The sequence below is a fragment of the Panthera leo genome, chromosome C1, assembly GCF_018350215.1.
Source record: "Panthera leo isolate Ple1 chromosome C1, P.leo_Ple1_pat1.1, whole genome shotgun sequence".
NCBI classification, from domain to species: Eukaryota; Metazoa; Chordata; class Mammalia; order Carnivora; family Felidae; genus Panthera; species Panthera leo.
The window spans coordinates 38,088,983-38,108,774 of NC_056686.1; the positions used below are offsets into that span (position 1 = coordinate 38,088,983).

Consider the following 19,792-nt stretch of genomic DNA (forward strand, 5'->3'; position numbering starts at 1 on the left):
ATGTATATGTATGTATGTATACATCTTGTCTGAGAGCAAGTCCTAGCAAACAATAAAATTAATTGCTTTATGTGCATAATATGAGCTACCCCTTCCATTTCAAAGAACTTGCCTTGTTTTGACAGTGTAAACTCAGTATTTGCAAATTTGAAAGAAAAAGAAGTTACACTTTCTTTTCAAATAAATAACACGATTAAAAATAAAAATCATTTCACAAAGAAAAGTAAAAGGTTAAAAGTAAAGTCAAGGAAAGGGGTGCCTGAGTGGCTCAGTTGGTTAAGCGTCCAATTCTTGATCTCAGCTCAGGTCTTGCTTGATCTCAGGGTCATGAGTTCAAGCCCCACGTTGGGCTCCACGCTGAGCGTGAAGCCTACTTTAAAAAAAAAAAAAACAGCCAAGGAAGGAAACACTCTTTCATAAGGGATCTAAGTAAAAAAAAAAAAAAAAAAAAAAAAGTACCCCACACTAGCCATAATCATTCTGGAATGGGCCAAACATGTAAGCAGAAAATGGCCAATAATACATTCATGAAAATATTGCATGGGTATTTAGCATGGTCAGTTATTATTTCTGTGAACCATTTCCAGCGAAGAAAGGAAAACAAATGCAGCTGTTAACAGAGTAATTCCAACTGGTTCCCTAAAGATATCAACAGTCTCAGAAGTAAAAATGATCTTGGAAGGAGTATAAAGTTTAAAAACAAAGGGTTTAAATAGAAAACAAATCTAAGATTTATGTCAACATACTAGATACCTTGCGAGTCTACCATCGACTCCATGAACAACTGCCACACAAAGTGAAATAATGAAATAAACCATCCAGGTGGCACTGTTACTGCAACTCCTCAGCTGTAAAGACATGGCCTAAAAAGTAACTGGGTTTGTTTGATTTATATTTTATCATAAGAACCTAGATTAACGTTTACTGAGAAAAGCTATTTGCTAGTTTCTATAAACAATTTTCTATTCTTTTATACTTAAAAAGTATATTTTGGCAAAAATACTTCAGGAAGAGAGACCTTAAATTATTAAAGGGAAAGTTAAGTAATGCTGCTAAAAAACCAAATAGCAAGTTGATGTAATTACATGTACTGAAACATGTAGCATAATTAACCTCAATTCATAGATGCCCTTTACCTTGTAACTAACTAAAGACAAATGTCCTCATTCCTCTATAAAAATTCTCATTTTCACATGTACTTTTAGCGTGAGTTACAAAGTAAAAGCACTGCAACACTGCAGAAATACTACTCACATAAAGCAAATCAAAAGCTACAGTAAATACCTTGAGAGTGCCAGAATGCTGTTAGCCTCTGCACCAGCAAGAACAATTACTATAATAATATCCTCTGAATGCCTATTTACCTGCCCTAACTACAAAGATGAATTGGTGGAAGGTACTTGTCACTGTGGATTTAAAATATGAATCCTGAGTCTTACAAGCCTCCTTGAGGATTGAGGCAGGGACACTCCCATTCATAGCCTTTGAAGGATATATTCTCAGCCTTTAAATCTTCACCTGAAAGCATTTTCAATACCCAAGACACCAGGTAAGCACTAATTCCCAGAAGCTTGAAAAGCAAGAGCTGTAATGAAACTGCAATGTTTCTCTACAGGCAAGAGAAAACAATATGGACAACTACTAATCCACTACAATATAAATAAAAATCGTATCTGTTCTGTATCCAAGTGTTGAAGGGAATGAGGTCAGAGAAGGTATTAATTATAAATTTTTAAATACAAAATACATTTCCTAACCAAAGGATTATAACACTACAAATAGCTATCTCTCAATTGGATAGTTCCAACAGTCATAAAAATAGTAATGAGGCAGTTATATAATGCATTATGATATTTTATGAACTCCCAACTACCAGATACCTAGTATGTGCCAGGTGCCATATGCATTAGAGATATGGCGGTAAACAAAACAGAAAAAAAATCTCTACTCTTATGAAACTGCCACTCTGTTGAAAAAAAAAAAGAAAAAAGAAATAATATATCAGTGCTAGAAAGAAAAACAGGTGGACCATTCATTCCTATTTTCCCTATGCAAATACCTGTTGTCTTGGTGGAACTATTAAAAGCATATTCTTTTACTCAAAATATCCTGGGTATATAATAACTCTAAAGATAATGGGATAGGTACATAGCAAAAGGTGCTATTTTAGATACTTTGGTAAGAAAAGGCCTCTTATTATGATGATAAATTTCAGCAGTGACTGGAAAGAAGTGAGGGAGCAAGCAATATGTTTATATGTAAGAGGATCTTTTCAGACAGGATATACTGTGTGTGTGTGTGTGTGTGTGTGTGTGTGTGCGCTCGCGCATGTAGAAGAGAATCTGTAAAACTTCACTGAGAAAGGATGAAAATCCATAGTATCAATAAAGAAGTCTATGAAGTAGAAAAATTTTCAGTCATTTCTTGCCTAAAAATGGTTGCGAGGGTACAGTTTCAGCCATCAATCAGTTAATTCTGGTAAATTCCAGAATTAGAATAGTTTCCCTAAAGAGAACGCCTTCTCTATGAATATAAAATTACCTTATTATGGCTTTTAATACCATTGACACTTAATGTCATTTTATATATCATATATTTCCCTAGACCATAGGTGATTCTGGATCTCTGGTGTTTCCTTAGAAGTGTAGATATGGTGTGAAATGGAACTGGTAAATTCCCCAGTAATAACACTAGTAATGATAACAACACATCATCAACAATAATAAACAAGGGACATTTTAAGTGTTTAGTGTGTGCCCAAAACTGTTCTAAGCATCTTAACTGAGTTACTCATGGATCTGGCCATTTATCAGACTGTCCAGTTAAGGGGGTCCTCGGATCTCCCTGAGCATTTTGACCATGCTCAATTTGCTCTTAGATGACATAATCTTAATTAACAAATACTGGATTTTAGACAAACAAGTACTTGTTAGTTTTATATGTTACACAATGGAAAATGATATATGTGACTCACAATCCCAAAAGTAGAATACTACTGGTAAGTGGAAATTCTGGAACAGTCCACAATTGTTTCAATCGTTTCAATTCAATTCATTACTTGAAGTTCTTCTCTTTGCTTCCATTGACAAAAAGTCTACTTTACTTCTATGGATTCAATTTTATATCTTATTTAAAGGATCTGTTTCTACCATTTCTACCATCATTCTGTGTTTAAGCTTAAAGGCTTGACACTGTGGAGGCTCACTGTAGGGACACCTATGAGAAGTCTCTACAGCTTTCCCTTCCTTTCCCCTTCCATTGGAGACCTATGTGGCTTTTAGAAAGGTTACACATGTACCACTTGAACCAAAGTACATGTGTGAGTTAAGTAAACAGCATATTGTATTTCCCCACCCAACTGTCATTAGAATAAATCTCAAAACTTGATGAAAATTATGGAACACAGACCTCCTATTCTTAAGAATATCATAAGAAGATATGAGGCCTGAAGCTACTGTAATTTTGCTACCATGAATTTTACTACCATAAATGAGGTGAAGATTCAAGAAGATATAATGATTATGAATGTACAAACAATTAAAACAGAGCTTCAAAATAAATATATCAATATGGGTCCAATTATGAGAAACCACACAAGGATAATTTAATATAAAAAACTATTAACTATAATGGGAATTAAAATAATGAGGGATTATCTAGCTATAAAGATGTAAAGAGAACTTAAAAGAACTTAGGAATAGGGCGCCTGGGTGGCTCTGTTGGTTAAGCGTCCAACTTTGGCTCAGGTCATGACCTGTGCTGACAGCTCAGAGCCTGGAGCCTATTTCAGATTCTGTGTCTCCGTCTCTCTCTCTCTGCCCCTCCCCTGCTCAAACTGTCTCTCTCTCTCTCTCTCTCTCTCTCTCTCTCAAAAATAAAATGAAAACATTTAAAACATTTTTAAAAAAAGAACATAGGAATGACAGATAAAAGAAACAGTCATTATTCCTGAGGCTCAGAGGACCCAATGAAGGGTTCTCCCCAAGCTCTCCTCTCCAGTGCTGAGATCCAGAACTTGTTAGAGAGCAAACAGCCTTTGCTCACTGAAAGAGAGGAAAGTTGCTCACTTACTAGGAATCTACCTAAGGAACTTGCCAGAAATCATTCAACTAGGGTGCCAGGGAGGCTATTCACAGAGGTGTTTAACCAGAGGCACTTCAATACAAAATGACAAACAATACACATTACAAACAGGGACAGCTAGAGGAAGCTGCTGACAGCCACCCTGTACTGTAACACTAGAGCACCAGGGAAGCTTCAAGGGCCTCAGGAGTCTGGTGCTGGAAAAAGCCAAGCTCAGCACAAGATAAACAAGCACACCAGCACCTGGAAGCAAAACCATTTTCCTCTGTACTTTACTCCAGGGCCCTCTACTGCATGAAGCTTCAGTGCCAGCTGAGGGGGGGAACAAAAAATTAAAGTTACCAGATCAGGGAAAGGAGTTAAGATGGTGGAGCAGCATGGAGACCCTGAACCTGTCTCATCCCTGAAACGCAGCCAGATCAGCACCAAACCATTTTGAACACCTAGAAATTGATCTAAGGATTAACACAACAATCTGCATAAGTTGAGCAATGGAACTCAGCAGGTACACAGTGCAGAGAGGTGAACTGGGGGAGAGAAAAGCCATGGACTGTAGAGAGCTGTTCCTGTGGAGAGAGGACAGAGAAAGAGAAAGGGGGAGAGAGCAGCACTCTGGGATAGTGCAAGAAAAGCACTCCCCTGAAAGTAGCTGGAGAGAAAGAGAGAAAAAGAGTGAAAACATATGCAGGGGACTGAACAAGAAATCTGTTCCCCAAAACCATGGACAGGAAGAAAGGAGTGGGTTTCAATACCACCTGGATTCTATAAAGAGTAGAGCACAGAGTCTGAAGTTGCAGAGCTCAGTGACTGGTGGTGCTCTGGTGAGGAAGCAGGGTGAATCCCCAGGAGCAGGAAGTGGGTTCTGAGGGGTCTGTGGGCCACATGGTGAGAAGCAGTTCACCAGCTTGGAGTGCATTTGGTAGAGGCCATACAGCCTCCCAAAAAGCAAAGGCCCCAGCAGACCCTGGAGAGCAACCACGTTTGCTGGTATTGGGACAAAGACACAAGAGTGTGGTGAAACCTGGTGCCGGCTATGTGTGGTGATTTGCCATAACCTCTGAACCTCTGCCACTGCAAGACCCCATGAACATTTTCTGGAGTAAGCCAGCACCAGCCATTGCTCAGTGAGACCCTCCCCCAGAGAGTAAGCATGGGCCCAAGCCATGAGGGTCTCTGAAGTGAGGGGTTTTGAAACAACCCCATCTGAGATAAAACTGGAGAGAGGTGCCATCTGGCAGGCAGACAGCTCAGACACAGGCAGGGTAGAGGCGGGGAGTGGATGGAGGCCTGAGACAAAGGAGGGGTGCTTGATCATGGGTCAGTGAGAGCATGACGTTTCTGTGCCAGAGACTAGGGAATTGGGTGAAGCCATTTCCACCCTCCGCACACATGCAAGCTTACATGCACGTTGTACTTATCTACCCCAATAAGCTAAGCAGAACCGCCTAGTGGAGAATGGAGCCGTTACACCAAACCCCACCCAACTGCACCCTCCAAGCACATCCCCTACAAGACCAGCACAAGACACTCCACCTGCTTAGTGTACGGACTATAGAAGGATTCATAGTTTCGGTTTAAGGAGAAACTGGATGTAACTTCATTAAGGTTTCATTCGGTTTGCTGGTTCATTTATTTGTTCGTTATCTTTGCTTCTGTTTTTGCTTAAATTTTTTTTTCTTTTTTTTCTTTATTTTCTTCCTTATTCTTGGATACAGAAAGAGAAAAATTTATTTCTATTTTTATTATTTTTTCACGTTATTTTTTGTTTTGATTTTTATTCTATTTCATTTTCCTTATTCATTTTTTCTATTATATAAGTTTTTTTAAGTTTTAAACTTTTTTACCTTTTTGTTCTTTTGTTTCCCTATTTTCTCCATTCTATCCAGCTTCTTTACACAAGCAGACCAAAATAAATCTAGGATATAGCTTCCTTTATTTGAATTTGTGTTTTGTTTTTAATTGATTAATTTTTTTCTTCCTCCAAAATGAAAAACAAAGGAATTCACTCCAAAAGAAGAGGAAGAAACTACAACCAGAGGCTTAATCAACACAGATATAAGCAAGATGTCTGAACTGGAATTTAGAACCACGATAATAAGAATACCAGCTGGGGTTGAAAAAAGCATAGAATCCCTTCCTGTGGAGATAAAAGAAATAAAATCTAATCAGGATAAAATTAAAAATGCTATAATCAAGATGCAATCTCAAATAAATGCCACAACAGCAAGGATGGATGAAGCAGAGCAGCGAAACAGCAATTTAGAAGATAAACAGAAATTTAGAAGATAAAATTATGGAGCATAATGAAGCAGAAAAAAAATAGGGAAACAAAGGCAAAGAGCACAATACAAGACTTAGAGAACTTAGTGACTTATTAAAAAGAAATAACATCCAAATCATGAGAATCCCAGAAGATGAAGAAAAAGAAAAAGGGGCAGAAGGTTTATGTGAGCTCAAATTATAGTGGAAAACTTTCCTAATCTGGGGAAGGACACAGACATCAAAATCCAAGAAGCACACAGATCTCCCATTAAATTCAACAAAAAGCAACGATCACCAAGGCATTTTCATAGTCGAATTCACAACTACACAGATAAGGAAAGAATTATGAAAGCATCAAGGAAAAAAAAAAGTTCTTAACCTGTAAGGGAAAACAGATCAGGTTCGCAGCAGACCTATCCACAGAAATTTGGCAGTCCAGAAAGGAGCGCCAGAATATATTCGATGTGCTGAATCAGAAAAAATATGTGGCCAAGAATTCTTTATCCAGCAAGGCTGTCTGTTATTCAAAACAGAAGGAGAGATAAAGAGTTAACTAGAAAACCAAAAACTGGGAATTCGTGACCACTGAATCAGCTCTGCAAGAAATTTTAAGGGGGACCCTTTGAATGGAGAAAAGACAAAACAAAACAAAAAAGACCAAAGCAACAAAGACTAGAAAGAACCAGAGAACATCACCAGAAACACCAACTCTACAGGCAACACAATGGTGCTAAATTCATATCTTATAGTACTCACCCTAAATGTCAAAGGACTAAACATTCCAACCAAAAGACACGGGGTATCAGAATGGATAAGAAAACAAGACCCATCTATATGCTGCTTACAAGAGACTCATTTTAGACCTACAGACACCTTCAGATTGAAAGTAAATGGATGGAGAACCATCTATCAACACAGTATTCATGGTCTTTTCAAAAGACCAAAAAGTCTTTGACATTCCAAAAGGTCAAAAGGAAAGTGGTATAGCCATACTTATATCAGACAACTAGATTTAAAAATGAAGACTACAACAAGAGACGAAGAAGGGCATTATATCTTAACTAAAGGGTCTATCCACCAAGATCTAACAATTATAAATATTTATGCCCCCAACGTGGAATAACCCAAAAATATAAATCAATTAATCACAAACATAAAGAAACTCATTGATAATAATACCATAATACTAGAGGACTTCACACCCTACTTACAGCAATGGACAGATAATCTAAGCAGAAAATCAACACGGAAACAATGGCTCTGAATGACACAATGGACCAGATGTACTTAACAGATATATTCAGAACATTTCATCCTAAAGCATCAGAATACACTTCTTCTCAAGTGCACATGGAACATTCTCCAGAAGGGATCACATACTGGGTCACAAATCAGCCCTCAACAAGTAGAAAAAGACTGAGATCATACCGTGCATATTTTCAGACCACAATGCTATGAAACTCGAAATCAATGACGAGAAAAAATTTGGAAAAACCATGAATACTTGGAGATTAAAGAATATCCTACTATACAATGAATGGGTTAACCAATAAATTAAAGAGGAAATTAAAAAGTTCATGGAAGCCAATGAAAATGAAAATACGACAATCCAAAACCTTTGGGATGCAGCAAAGGTGGTCATAAGAGTGAAGTATACAGCAATCCAGGCCCTCCTAAAAAAAGAAGAAAGGTCTCAAATACACAACCTAACCTTACACCTAAAAGAGATGGAAAAAGAACAGCAAATAAAGCCCAAAACCAACAGAAGAAGGGAAATAATAAAGATTAGAGCAGATATCAATGATATCAAAATAAAACAACAAAAACAACAACAAAAAAACCCAAAACAGAACAGATCAATGAAACCAGGAGCTGGTTCCTTGAAAGAATTAAAAAAATTGATAAATTCCTAGCCAAACTGATCAAAAAAAAAAAAAAAAAGGACCCAAATAAATAAAATCACAAATGAAAGAGGAGAGATCACAACCAACACCACAGAAATACAAACAATAGTAAGAGAATATTATGAGCAATTACATGCCAACAAATTGGGAAATCTGGAAGAAATGGATAAATTCCTAGAAACATACCATTCCTAGTTCACTACCAAAACTGAAACAGGAAGAAATAGAAAATTTGAACAGACCCATAACCAGTAAAGAAATTGAATCAGTAATCAAAAATCTCCCAACAAACAAGAGTCCAGGGCCAGATGGCTTTCTAGGGGAATTCTACCAAACATTTAAAGAAGAGTTAACACCTATTCTTTGAAACTGTTTCAAAAAATAGAAATGGAAAGAAAACTTCCAAACTCATTCTACGAGGCCAACATTACTTTGACTCCAGAACCAGACAAAGACCTCACTAAAAAGGAAAACTACAGACCAATTTCCCTGATGAACATGGATGTAAAAATTCTCAATAAGATATTAGCAAACCAGATCTAGCAATTCATTAAAAGAATTATTCACCATGATCATGTGGGATTTATTCCTAGGATGCAGGGCTGGTTCAATATCCACAAATCAATCAATGTGATACATAACATTAATAAAAGAAAGGATAAGAATCACATGATTGTCTCAATAATAGATGCTGAAAACGCATATGACAAAATACAGCATCCTTTCTTGATAAAAACCTTCAAAAAAGTAGGGATAGAAGGATCATACCTCAAAATCATAAAGGTCATATATGAAAGCACCACTGCTAATAATATCCTCAATAGGGAAAAACTGAGAGCTTTCCCCCTAAGGTAAGGAACACGACAAGGATGTCCACTCTCACCACTGTTATTCAACATAATGTTGAAAGTCCTGGCCTCTGCAATCAGACAACACAAAGAAATAAAAGGCATCACAAAGAGCAAGGAGGAAGTCAAACTTTTCACTCTTCGCGGACTACATGATACTCTATGTGGAAAACCCAAAACACTCCACCAAAATCCTCCTATGACTGATACATGAACTCAGCAAAGTAGCAGGCTATAAAATCAATGTTCAGGGAAACAAAAATAATATAAAAGTAGAGAGGGAGACACACCATAAGAGACTCTTAAATACAGAGAACCATTAATGAGGGTCGCTGGTGGGGTGTTGGGAGGGGGTAGAGGTTAGAGGGGTGAGGAGCATTAAGGAAGACACTGGTTGGGATGAGCACTGGATGGTTATATGTAAGTGATGAATCACTGAATTCTATTCCTGAAAATTAATTAATTAATTTTCATAATTTACAGAATTTACAGAAATCGGTTGCATTTCTATACACCTATAATGAAGCAGCAGAAAGAGAAATCAAGGAATTGATCCCATTTACAATTGCACCAAAAACCATAAAATACCTAGATATAAATCTAACCAAAGAGGTGAAAAATCTATACACTGAAAACTATAGAAAGCTTATGAAAGAAATTGAAGAAGACACAAAAAAAATGGAAAAACATTACCATGCTCATGGATTGGAAGAACAATATTATTAAAATATCTATACTACCCAAAGCAATCCACATTTCAATGCAATCTCTCTCAAAATAACACCAGCATTCTTCACAGAGCTAGAACAATCCTAAAATTTGTATGGAACCAGCAAAGACCCTGAATAGCCAAAGCAATCTTGAAAAAGAAAACCATAGCTGGAAGCATCACAATTCTGGGCTTCAAGCAGTATTACAAAGCTGTAATCATCAAGACAGTATGGTACTGGCACAAGAATAGACACATGGATCAATGGAACAGAATAGAAAACCCAGAAATGGACCCACAAACGTATGGCCAACTAATCTTTGACAAAGCAGGAAAGAATATCCAATGGAACACTCTCTTCAGCAAGTGGTACTGGGAAAACTGGACAGCGACATGCAGAAGAATTAATCTGGACGCACTTTCTTATACCATACACAAAAATAAACTCAAAATGGATGAAAGACCTAAATGTAAGACAGGAAACCATCAAAATCCTAGAGGAGAAAACTGGCAACAACCTCTATCTCCTTGGTCGCAGCAACTTCTTACTCAACATGTCTCTGGAAACAAGGAAAACAAAAGCAAAAATGAACTATTGGGACCTCATCAAGGTAAAAAGCTTCTTCACAGCAAAAGAAACAATCAACAAAACTACAAGGCAACCCATGGAATGGGAGAAGATATTTGCAAATGACACATCAGATAAAGGGTTAGTATCCAAAATCTATAAAGAACGTATCAAATTCAACGCCCAAAAAAAACAATCCAGTGAAGAAATAGGCAAAAGACATGAATAGACACTTTTCCAAAGAAGACACCCAGATAGATGGTTAACAGACACATGGAAAAATGCTACCATTCATCATCAGGGAAACACAAATCAAAACCACAATGAGATATCACCTCACACCTGTCACATTGGCTAAAATTAACAACTCAGGCAACAAGAGATGTTGGCGAGGATGCAGAGAAAGAAGAGCCCTTTGGGGGCACGTGGGTGACAGTCAGCTAAGTGTCTGACTTTGGCTCAGGAGTTCAAGCCCCATGTCAGGCTCTGTTCTGATAGCTCAGAGTCTAGAGCCTGCTTCAGATTCTGTCTCCATCGCTCTCTGCCCCTCCCCCACTCACACACTGTCTCTTCTCTCTCTCAAATACAAATAACATTAAAAAAATTTTATTTTTAAAGAGGAACACTTTTGCACTGCTGGTGGGAATGCAAACTGGTGCAGCCACTATGAAAAACAGAGGCTATGGAAGTTCCCTCAAAAATTAAAAACAGAACTACCCTGCGATTCTACCCCTAGTAGAATTTCACTACTAGGTATTTATCCAAAGGCTACACGAGTGCTGATTTGAAGGGCACATGCACCCCAATGTTCATAGCAGCACCACTGACAATACCCAAAGTATGGAAAGAGCCCAAATGTCCATCAACTGATAAATGGATAAGGATGATGTGGTGTATATATATACACACACACACACACACACACACACACACACACACACAATGGAATATTACTCAGCAATCAAAAAGAATGAAATCTTGCCATTTGCAACCACGTAGTTGGAACTAGAGTGTATTACGCTAAGCAAAATAAGTCAGTCAGAGAAAGACAAATAACATATGATTTCATTCATGTGGAATTTAAGATAGAAAACAGATGAACATAAGGGAAGGGAAGCAAAAATAACTGCACATTTAGTATGTTTTTAATTTTTCATATTAATAAGGTTATTGGACATTGAGAGAAACTAACACAAAAAAAAAGTAAAAGAAAAAGGGGGCCACAGCTCTCAAGGGAGGTCAGAGATAGACTCATGTGGAAGTCATCAGAATATAGGAAATACATGAAGCCATGTCTTAGGTGAGTAGAATATAAGGAGAAAGTAGAAAATAAATAAATTAAGAGATCAGAGAGGTAAAGCCAGTGGAATAATAATACTTAAAGACAGAGAAGAGAAAGATGAGTTTGAGAAACATTCCAAAAAGTGGAATCAGTAAGGTACAAAGAGACCTAAGAGAAAAACCAAATCAGGAAAAGCAAGGCAAGAAAGTTTCCAAATAATAAAAACCAATAAGTACTCTTATAGACCCAAAATTTCAAATCAAATAGAAAAAAAGGATTATGTTTTTAACAAGACAATTTCAGAATGATGAAATTACTACCTCATATTTATATATAACAATATGCACATAGTACTAGATAATACTAGAGTTTATATTTTCTAGGATACACAACACAATTGACCAGATACTGAAGAAGATGTTCAAGAAATATTAAAAAAGCATTTACCCACTGGCACCAAACTGCCACCTAGCTAATCTGCCACAGTGAAAGAATATCAAGAACTAGAACATCTATAAAAAAAATAAGATGTTAACATTGGCCATAAAGAGTTCTCTGGAGAATAATTATTAAACTGTAAGTTTCATGAAGATAAGACAATAAGCTGGCCCTATTCCTCCCCATATGCCTAGATTCCAGCATGGTGCCAGGTTCCATGTTTCTACACTGCTAACATCCCAATGGAAGAAGGGGGGAAGAACAGGTGACACTGCTGATGCCCAATTTTGTCAGTGTTTTGATCCACAGTTCCATATTAGACCAAACTGGTGATCCCAGATGTCTAATTACAAGGATAAATAACAGAGCTTTTCATTTCATACCCAGAGCTTGAATAACTTATTCCCAAGTATGTATACATGCATTGCTGCTCTCAAAAATAGTTGTATCTTTTTATAGTTGAATCCTGACACTTTGAGGAATTTACTATTATCCACAGCCTTGAAAATGTCACTTCAAATAATTTATTAACATATTGGATGCAATATAAAACACAAATCATAATACTTCAAGCTACCATTACTTCAATCTTCTATTATTTACTCTATGAAATTTGTAATACATTGAGGTTACAGGCATATGCTTGTTTGCAGGGCAAAGCCCCACACAATGTGAATCACTATCTTTACATCAAAAACACTTCATATCATCTAAATCAATATAAAGTTCAAGTAAGTCTCTTTGATTTCCGCACACCTAACATAGAAAAAGGAAAAATTCCTAGTCACTCTGCAGCACGTGCACATTTTATTATTTCCAGGTATATTCTGAAAAACATTTAAAAAGTGTTTTAGAAGTCTCAGCTCAAGATTTCTAAAATCCTTCATGGACTCTTTTTTTTAACTTTTATCTAACCCAGGATTAAGCAGAACTCTAAAATGTCCTAGAAACAGGAATTAAAAGTTACAAACTTACATTCAAGCTGTGCAACCACATCTCCAGGGTCTACTGCTTCAGGGAACACCTACAGTGGGAGAACACAGAGGGAAGCAGGGTGGAGAAGAGGAAGTGAAAGGTACATACACATAAAATAGTCTTTGTAATTCCCCTCTCATTCCCAAAATATTCCTTTTTCATCCATAGAAACTTTGGACATTATTGAGAACTGTCACTTCCTCTCTGCTTCCCACGATCACTAGGGAAGCTCTGACAATCAAACAAACACACATTATGGCTGGCTGGCTCTCCCTCTCCAACTTCACCAGGGCTGCTTCTTAATCTGAACTCCACCCCTGTTGTTCACCATGGTCATACTGGCCTTCTTGGTGCCCCTCCAACTCATCAAGCTTATTCCCAGCAAGAAGTCTTTATATTTGCTATTCCTCTGCTTAGAACGCTTTTCCACTAGACCTTCAAATAACTGATAACTGTCTCATAATTCAGTTCAGCTTAAATGTTACCGTCTTCTCTGACCACCCTTTAAAACAGATAATCCCCTGAATCCCTCAGTTCCTCTCTGTTCCCTCACGCTCCCTTTATTCTTTTCATGACACTTATTACTATCTAAAATTATTCTATTCCTGTGTTTACTTCATTATTGTCTGTTTCTCCTATTACAGGGAAAGCTCCAGGTGGGGAGGCTGTTTGTCTTGTTTACCCAGTGCCTAGAATAGTGCATGAAACAGAGCAGGAAGTGGGTAATTATCAGAAAAGGAAAAGGAAAAGGGAAAGGAGAAGGAAAAGGAAGGAAGGAAGGAAGGGGAGGACAAAGAAAGAAGGAAGGGGAGGAGAGGGAAGGAAGGAGGAAAGTAGAGAAGGAAAGAAGGAAATAAAGTGAAGAATACGATTGGTAATAACCAAAAGCAGCAGTTTTAGGGAAAAACAGAAAAGAAACTCATAGAAAGAAGTACCAGAAGATAGCCAAAAGTAAAATAAAATCTATTTTTACCTATTAATGTCTCCTCTTTCTCTTTGTTGTGAAAATTATTATTTAATATTCAAGATGCTCTATTTTACATAGAGCCCACTAACACAATTTTAGAAATAAACTGATCCATTATGAAAATAAGGCAACTCATTTCATGAATAATACAATGCATATTTCTTTTCAAGCTTCCAGATTTAAGTTACAAATCTCCTTTTCAATGAAATCAAAGTATATATGGTCAGTAGTAATTTGTCTTTAGGGCTTTTATTAAAAATTTGGAAGTACACTGATTATTTGTTAATATTTGATCTGTCACTTGAACTCACCTTTTCAAACACCATTCTGGCATTGAAGACCAGTGGAAAATTGGCTGGGACACATTGTGTCTTTTTGTATTGGCCAAACACACAGATGCTAAGATAGATGTCCTCCTTGTCTTTCAGCACCACTCCTGGACAAGTTACCTGAACAAAATTAGATAGAGAGATGTAAATGCTTTATGAATTCCCTGAACTATCCTACTGAAATAACTGACATGGCATTACATAAAAACACTAGTCTGCTAAGCCAATAAAAAGATGCACAAATTAAAAGAAAAGAGATTCTCGTGTTTACAGAGTTAAATGAAATGCCTTTATAACTTCCATCCCTCTGAGAAATCTATGATTCTCCATTTGGTTATTTGTTCCACATTTGAAGCTCTGTGTACTGGCTCTTGGGACAGATACTAACAGTTTTAAACAGTCAGCCTTAGGCACCCACTTTATGCTGAATGCTGACATAAACTTATTCAGCATCATTTAATCACAAAGGATTAAGACTCAGCAGAAACAAAGCACTATCCTAGAGGACAAAAATAATAGCAATAAAAAGCACAAATATGACCTGTATAATCCTAAATAGCAGCCCATATACACCCTCATCAAACGCAATATGACGGAGTTTCAAAGCTAGTGAATTATAAGTTTCTAGTCCAATGATACATTTTTTAAACATGAAATTGCACTTCATTATCTTCATGATCGACACAAAATATAGGCACAAAATATGGTGTTTCTAAAAAGTCCACAGCACAGATTCCCCAGTCCCAGTCATATTTCACTGTCAGTGATCAACCACACCCTTAAAGAAATATTAAAGGCTAAGATTTGAATCCAACCCACCCACATAGTAACATTACTCAACATCCCCCAATAATACAATCAAAGTATATTTTTATTGTTCTCTAAACATACACATTACTGTCCTACCTTACATTCTTCCATTATCTGGATTACTACTCCTTACTACTCCATTCCATCTCTGCCTCATTTACACTCACCACCTTCCAAGGCTTACATCAACTGCGTCTCCTACACAAAACTCTGGACTCACCAGCTACCATTATTCGATTCAATCTAATTCAAACATTTATTATGAATTTACCATATTCAAATAAATATGTTTTAGATTCTCATAGCATTTTGTAGTTCTCTTAAGGCCTAATTATTATCTCCCTGCATTTTAATTAAGTAGGTACAACTCACCTCTTTAATTATAAATTCCCTGAGGATAGAAATTTTATTTTCTCATCAATGTATCCAAAACACAGACTTTCAGTATTAAGAAGAAGCTCCGAGATTATCAAATAGCTTCAGATTTTTACGTACAATAACCACAGAGCCCCAAGAAAGTATAGGTGATTTACTTACTTAAAGTGACACAGAAAATCAATCAATACAATACTTTCAAAAGTGCTTAGAAAAGTGCCTAACAGAGCATTCAACCAATACTAGCTATAGTTATTGTTAGGCTGAAAATCACTACATCTGTCATCTCAACACAAATTACTGCATTGAATAAATGACCAAGACTTCAGGTCTCTTTGTATGTAGCAGCTAAGATTATTTTCCATGCCAGATATTTATACTCCATCTCCCTCTTATTCTATTTTCCAATTTCCATTCTGATATATTCCCTACTGATTATTAAAATCTATTAAAATCAAGGTCCTCAGCAAATATAATGTTGTCCATCACCTTCATTTCCTACTCTGCCTCATTAAAATCAAACCTGTTAGAATCCCTCTAAATCCATGTTATCCAATGTGGTAGCTGTTAGCCACTTATGTCTACAGTTGTAGCTAGTCCAAACTGAGATGGACAATGAGTATAAAATACAAGATTTTGAAGACTTGTTCAGAAACATTTTGAAAACTCATTATAAAACCAGCATAAAATATCTCATTAATAACTAACACTTTGAAAACATTGATTTAAATAAAATTATTGTTAAAATTAATTTATCTACTCCTTTTAACTTTTTTAATATAGCTGTCAAAATTTTTCAATTGCATCTTTGGCTTAAATTTGTGGTTCATATTATATTTCTACTGAGTAGTGCACCGGCTCTAATTGTCCTACTGGAAACTAGGGACTCTCTTTACAATGTGTAATATATGCAAGAAGGCATGACTTTTTCTCATCCACAATTCTACAAATTCTGCCATGCTTTAAAGAACACCCAGTAGCTTCCCAAAAAGAAAGCAAGAGAGGGGGGTGGGGGTAAAGAAAATCAGATAAAACAAATAGAAAATAAAAAGCAAAGAAGTTGACTTAAAACACCCATATGGATAATTATACGAATGCAAATATTCTAAGCATTCTAATTAAATGGCAGAAATTGTCAGATTGGATAAAAAAGCAAGACACAATATGCTGTCTGCAAAAAAAAAAAAAAAAAAAAAAAAAAACCATGCTAAAGACACACATAGAAAAAGTGCTTTCAGAATGGTAGAGCAAATATCTCCAAAATTCAGTCCCTCTATAAAAGCAAAGAGAACACTACGAAAAACTGTCAAAATCAACTTTTTTACAGCTCTAGAAATTAACCAGAGATTTGCAAAAATATGAAGAGCATTTGGTCAGCTAACCAAATAGATGAATTTTGGTTAAAATAGTGATATTGTGGTGTGTTAACATATTCTACTCCCAATCCCCTCTACTCAGGTCTTCTGTAACCTTGAAAACCAAAATCCTTACAATTAGAGTAGTCATAAAAACTAGCAACCCCACAGACACTGGAGAACAGGTTCTGTGCTACCCAAAAGTCCCATCTCCAGGGAATTGCCATTATTTGCTCTGTCTCAGAGTATCCGGAAATCCTCATTCCGGAAATCCTCATTCACAGGAATTCTCTACTTGACCTGAATTAGAGTTTACTCAAACAGCCTTTCTCCCTAAGGCAATTGTCAAAAACAATCAGCAGCAATTGTTTAACACCACAGATGCCTGAGGCAGTGATCCCAATTGAGGCACACCACAAGCTGATCAAAATACTTAAAAGGCAAAGCTGGAAAATCATGTGTATGGGTGTATGGGGGGAGGCTGTTTTTGACAAGCTATAATATATTCTTTGCAATTCAGAAGATCATGCACATGTGCAGGGCTGTGCACATTTGCAGAAATGACCTGATGAAACCCTAATCTCTTACTTCTGGATGACCTCGAGGCTTTGAGATAGTTGGAAATGAAGGCTAAGACAGAGTTGTAAATTGCCTGTGGTACATAGAAAGCATGCCCCAACAAGCATACAGAGATCCTCAGCAAAGACTGGGAGACTTACTGGTTCAAGACATTTAAGTATATATATATCCTTAATACCATCATTAGCAAGCCATGAAGCTAACCAGAGACTTTGGTGGCCACATGTGACAAAGAATACAGACTTTAACTCAGTAAAGTAACTAAACAAACAAAAAGCAACAGCAAACAACAGCAAACAATAAACCCTGAGAAGTAGGGAGTCTGATTTACAGAGTTCCTTATTATATTACTCAAAATGTTCAATTTTCAATAAAAAAATATCACATGCAAAGAAACAAGAGTATAAACCATACACACAGGAAAAGGTAATCAATAGAAACTGTCTTTGAGTAAGCCTAGAAGTTGGGCTTACTAAACAAAGACTTTAAATCTATTATAAATATGTACAAAGAGCTAAAGGAAACCTTGTCTAAAGATCTAAAGGCAAGTATGGCAACATAGCAATGATGTCTCATCAAAGAAAGAATATCAACAAATAAACAGAAATTATTTTTTGAAAGAACCAAACAGAAATTCTAGAGTTGAAAGTATATGGCATGACATGGAAAAAATCACTAGAGAAGCTAGCAGAAGTAAGAATATGTGAACCTGAAAATATGGCAATTGAGATTTTTCAGCCTGAGGAACAGAAAGAAAAAATAAAAATGAACAGAATCTCAGAGACCTGTGGGATACCATCAAGTACAACAACATAGATATAATATGATCCACAGAATGAAAGGAGAAAGGGCCAGAAATATTTGAAATATTGGACCAAAACTTCCATAATTTAAAGAAAAGCAATCTACATCCAACAAGCTCAAAGAACTCCAAACCACATACATCATAATCAAACTTTCAAAAGACAAAGATGAAGAGAGAATCTTAAATGCAACACAAGAGAAGTGATTCAGTAGGTACCAAAAATCCTCAATAGGATTAACAGGTGCTTTTGTATCAGAAACATGAAGCCAGAAGGAAGTGGGATGACTTATTCCAAAATGCTGAAAGAAGGCTTTCTTGAAATAAGAATCAATATTGAGAAAAATTTCCCTTCAAAAAAAAGGAAAATTAAGACATCCTTGGATAAACACAGATAATTCATCATTAGCAGAACTTCCCTACAAAATATACTAAAGAGAATCCTTCATTGGAAATGCAAGGACACTAGACAGTAACTCAAATCCACATGAAAAAATACAGAGCATCAGGAAAGGAACTGCATATATAAATATAACAACAGTACAAAATTTTTTTGTCTTATTTCTCCATCCTTATTTAAAATAAAATTACATAGGGGTGCCTTGATGGCTCAGTTGGTTAAGCATCTGACTCTTGATTTCAGCTCAGGTCATGACCTCACAGTTCTTGAGATCAAGCCCCACGTTGGGCTCTGTGTTGACAGTGCAGAGCCTGCATGGGGTTCTCTCTCTCCCTTTCTCTCTGCCGCTCACATGCATCCTCTCTCAAAATAAATAAATATTTTAAAAAATAAAATTAGATAAAATTACGTAAGGCAGCAAATATTAAGCTACGTTGGTGAGGCTTGTATGTATAAAGATATAAATTGTATGACAATAAAGTCATGAAGAAGACGAGAATGGAACTCAACAGAAACAAAAATTTTGTGTACCATTGAAATTAAATTGATATCAATCCATACTAGATTGCTATAATAAATGGAGATGTTAATTGTGAGCCCCAAAACAATCATCACTAATAACTAAAACAATATAGTAATAGAAACAAAGGAATTAAAATGGTACACTAGAAAAGTTAACTCAAAAGACATCAAGGCAGAAACATAGAAACAAACAAAGACATAAGACATGCAGAAAACAAACAGTAAAATGAAAGAGGCAAATCCTACCTTATCTGTGATTATGTAAATTAAAGGTAAATTGACCAACTACTCCAGTCAAAAGGAGAACCTGGTAAAATGGATAAAAACTATAATCCAACTATACATTGTCTATAAGAGACACACTTTAGGGGCACCTGGGTGGCTCAGTCGGTTAAGCGTCCGACTTCAGCTCAGGTCACGATCTCGCGGTCCGTGAGTTCGAGCCCCGCATCGGGCTCTGTGCTGACTGCTCAGAGCCTGGAGCCTGTTTCGGATTCTGTGTCTCCCTGTCTCTCTGCCCCTTCCCCGTTCATGCTCTGTCTCTCTCTGTCTCAAAAATAAATAAACGTTAAGAGACACACTTT

General features: G+C 36.6%; 1 protein-coding gene across 4 annotated transcripts in view; it reads right to left on the reverse strand.

Annotated features, from left to right (window-relative positions):
• Positions 1-19,792, reverse strand: part of SPATA6 (spermatogenesis associated 6) — a 147,448-nt gene that overhangs the window by 114,362 nt on the left and 13,294 nt on the right. For all 4 annotated transcript variants that reach the window (XM_042951549.1, XM_042951546.1, XM_042951548.1 and 1 more), the window contains exons 2-3: positions 14,348-14,485; positions 13,070-13,118 (exon numbers count right to left, since the gene is read on the reverse strand). In XM_042951549.1, coding sequence (XP_042807483.1) covers positions 13,070-13,118; positions 14,348-14,485 — 187 coding nt within the window. The remainder of the gene's footprint in view (positions 1-13,069; positions 13,119-14,347; positions 14,486-19,792) is intronic.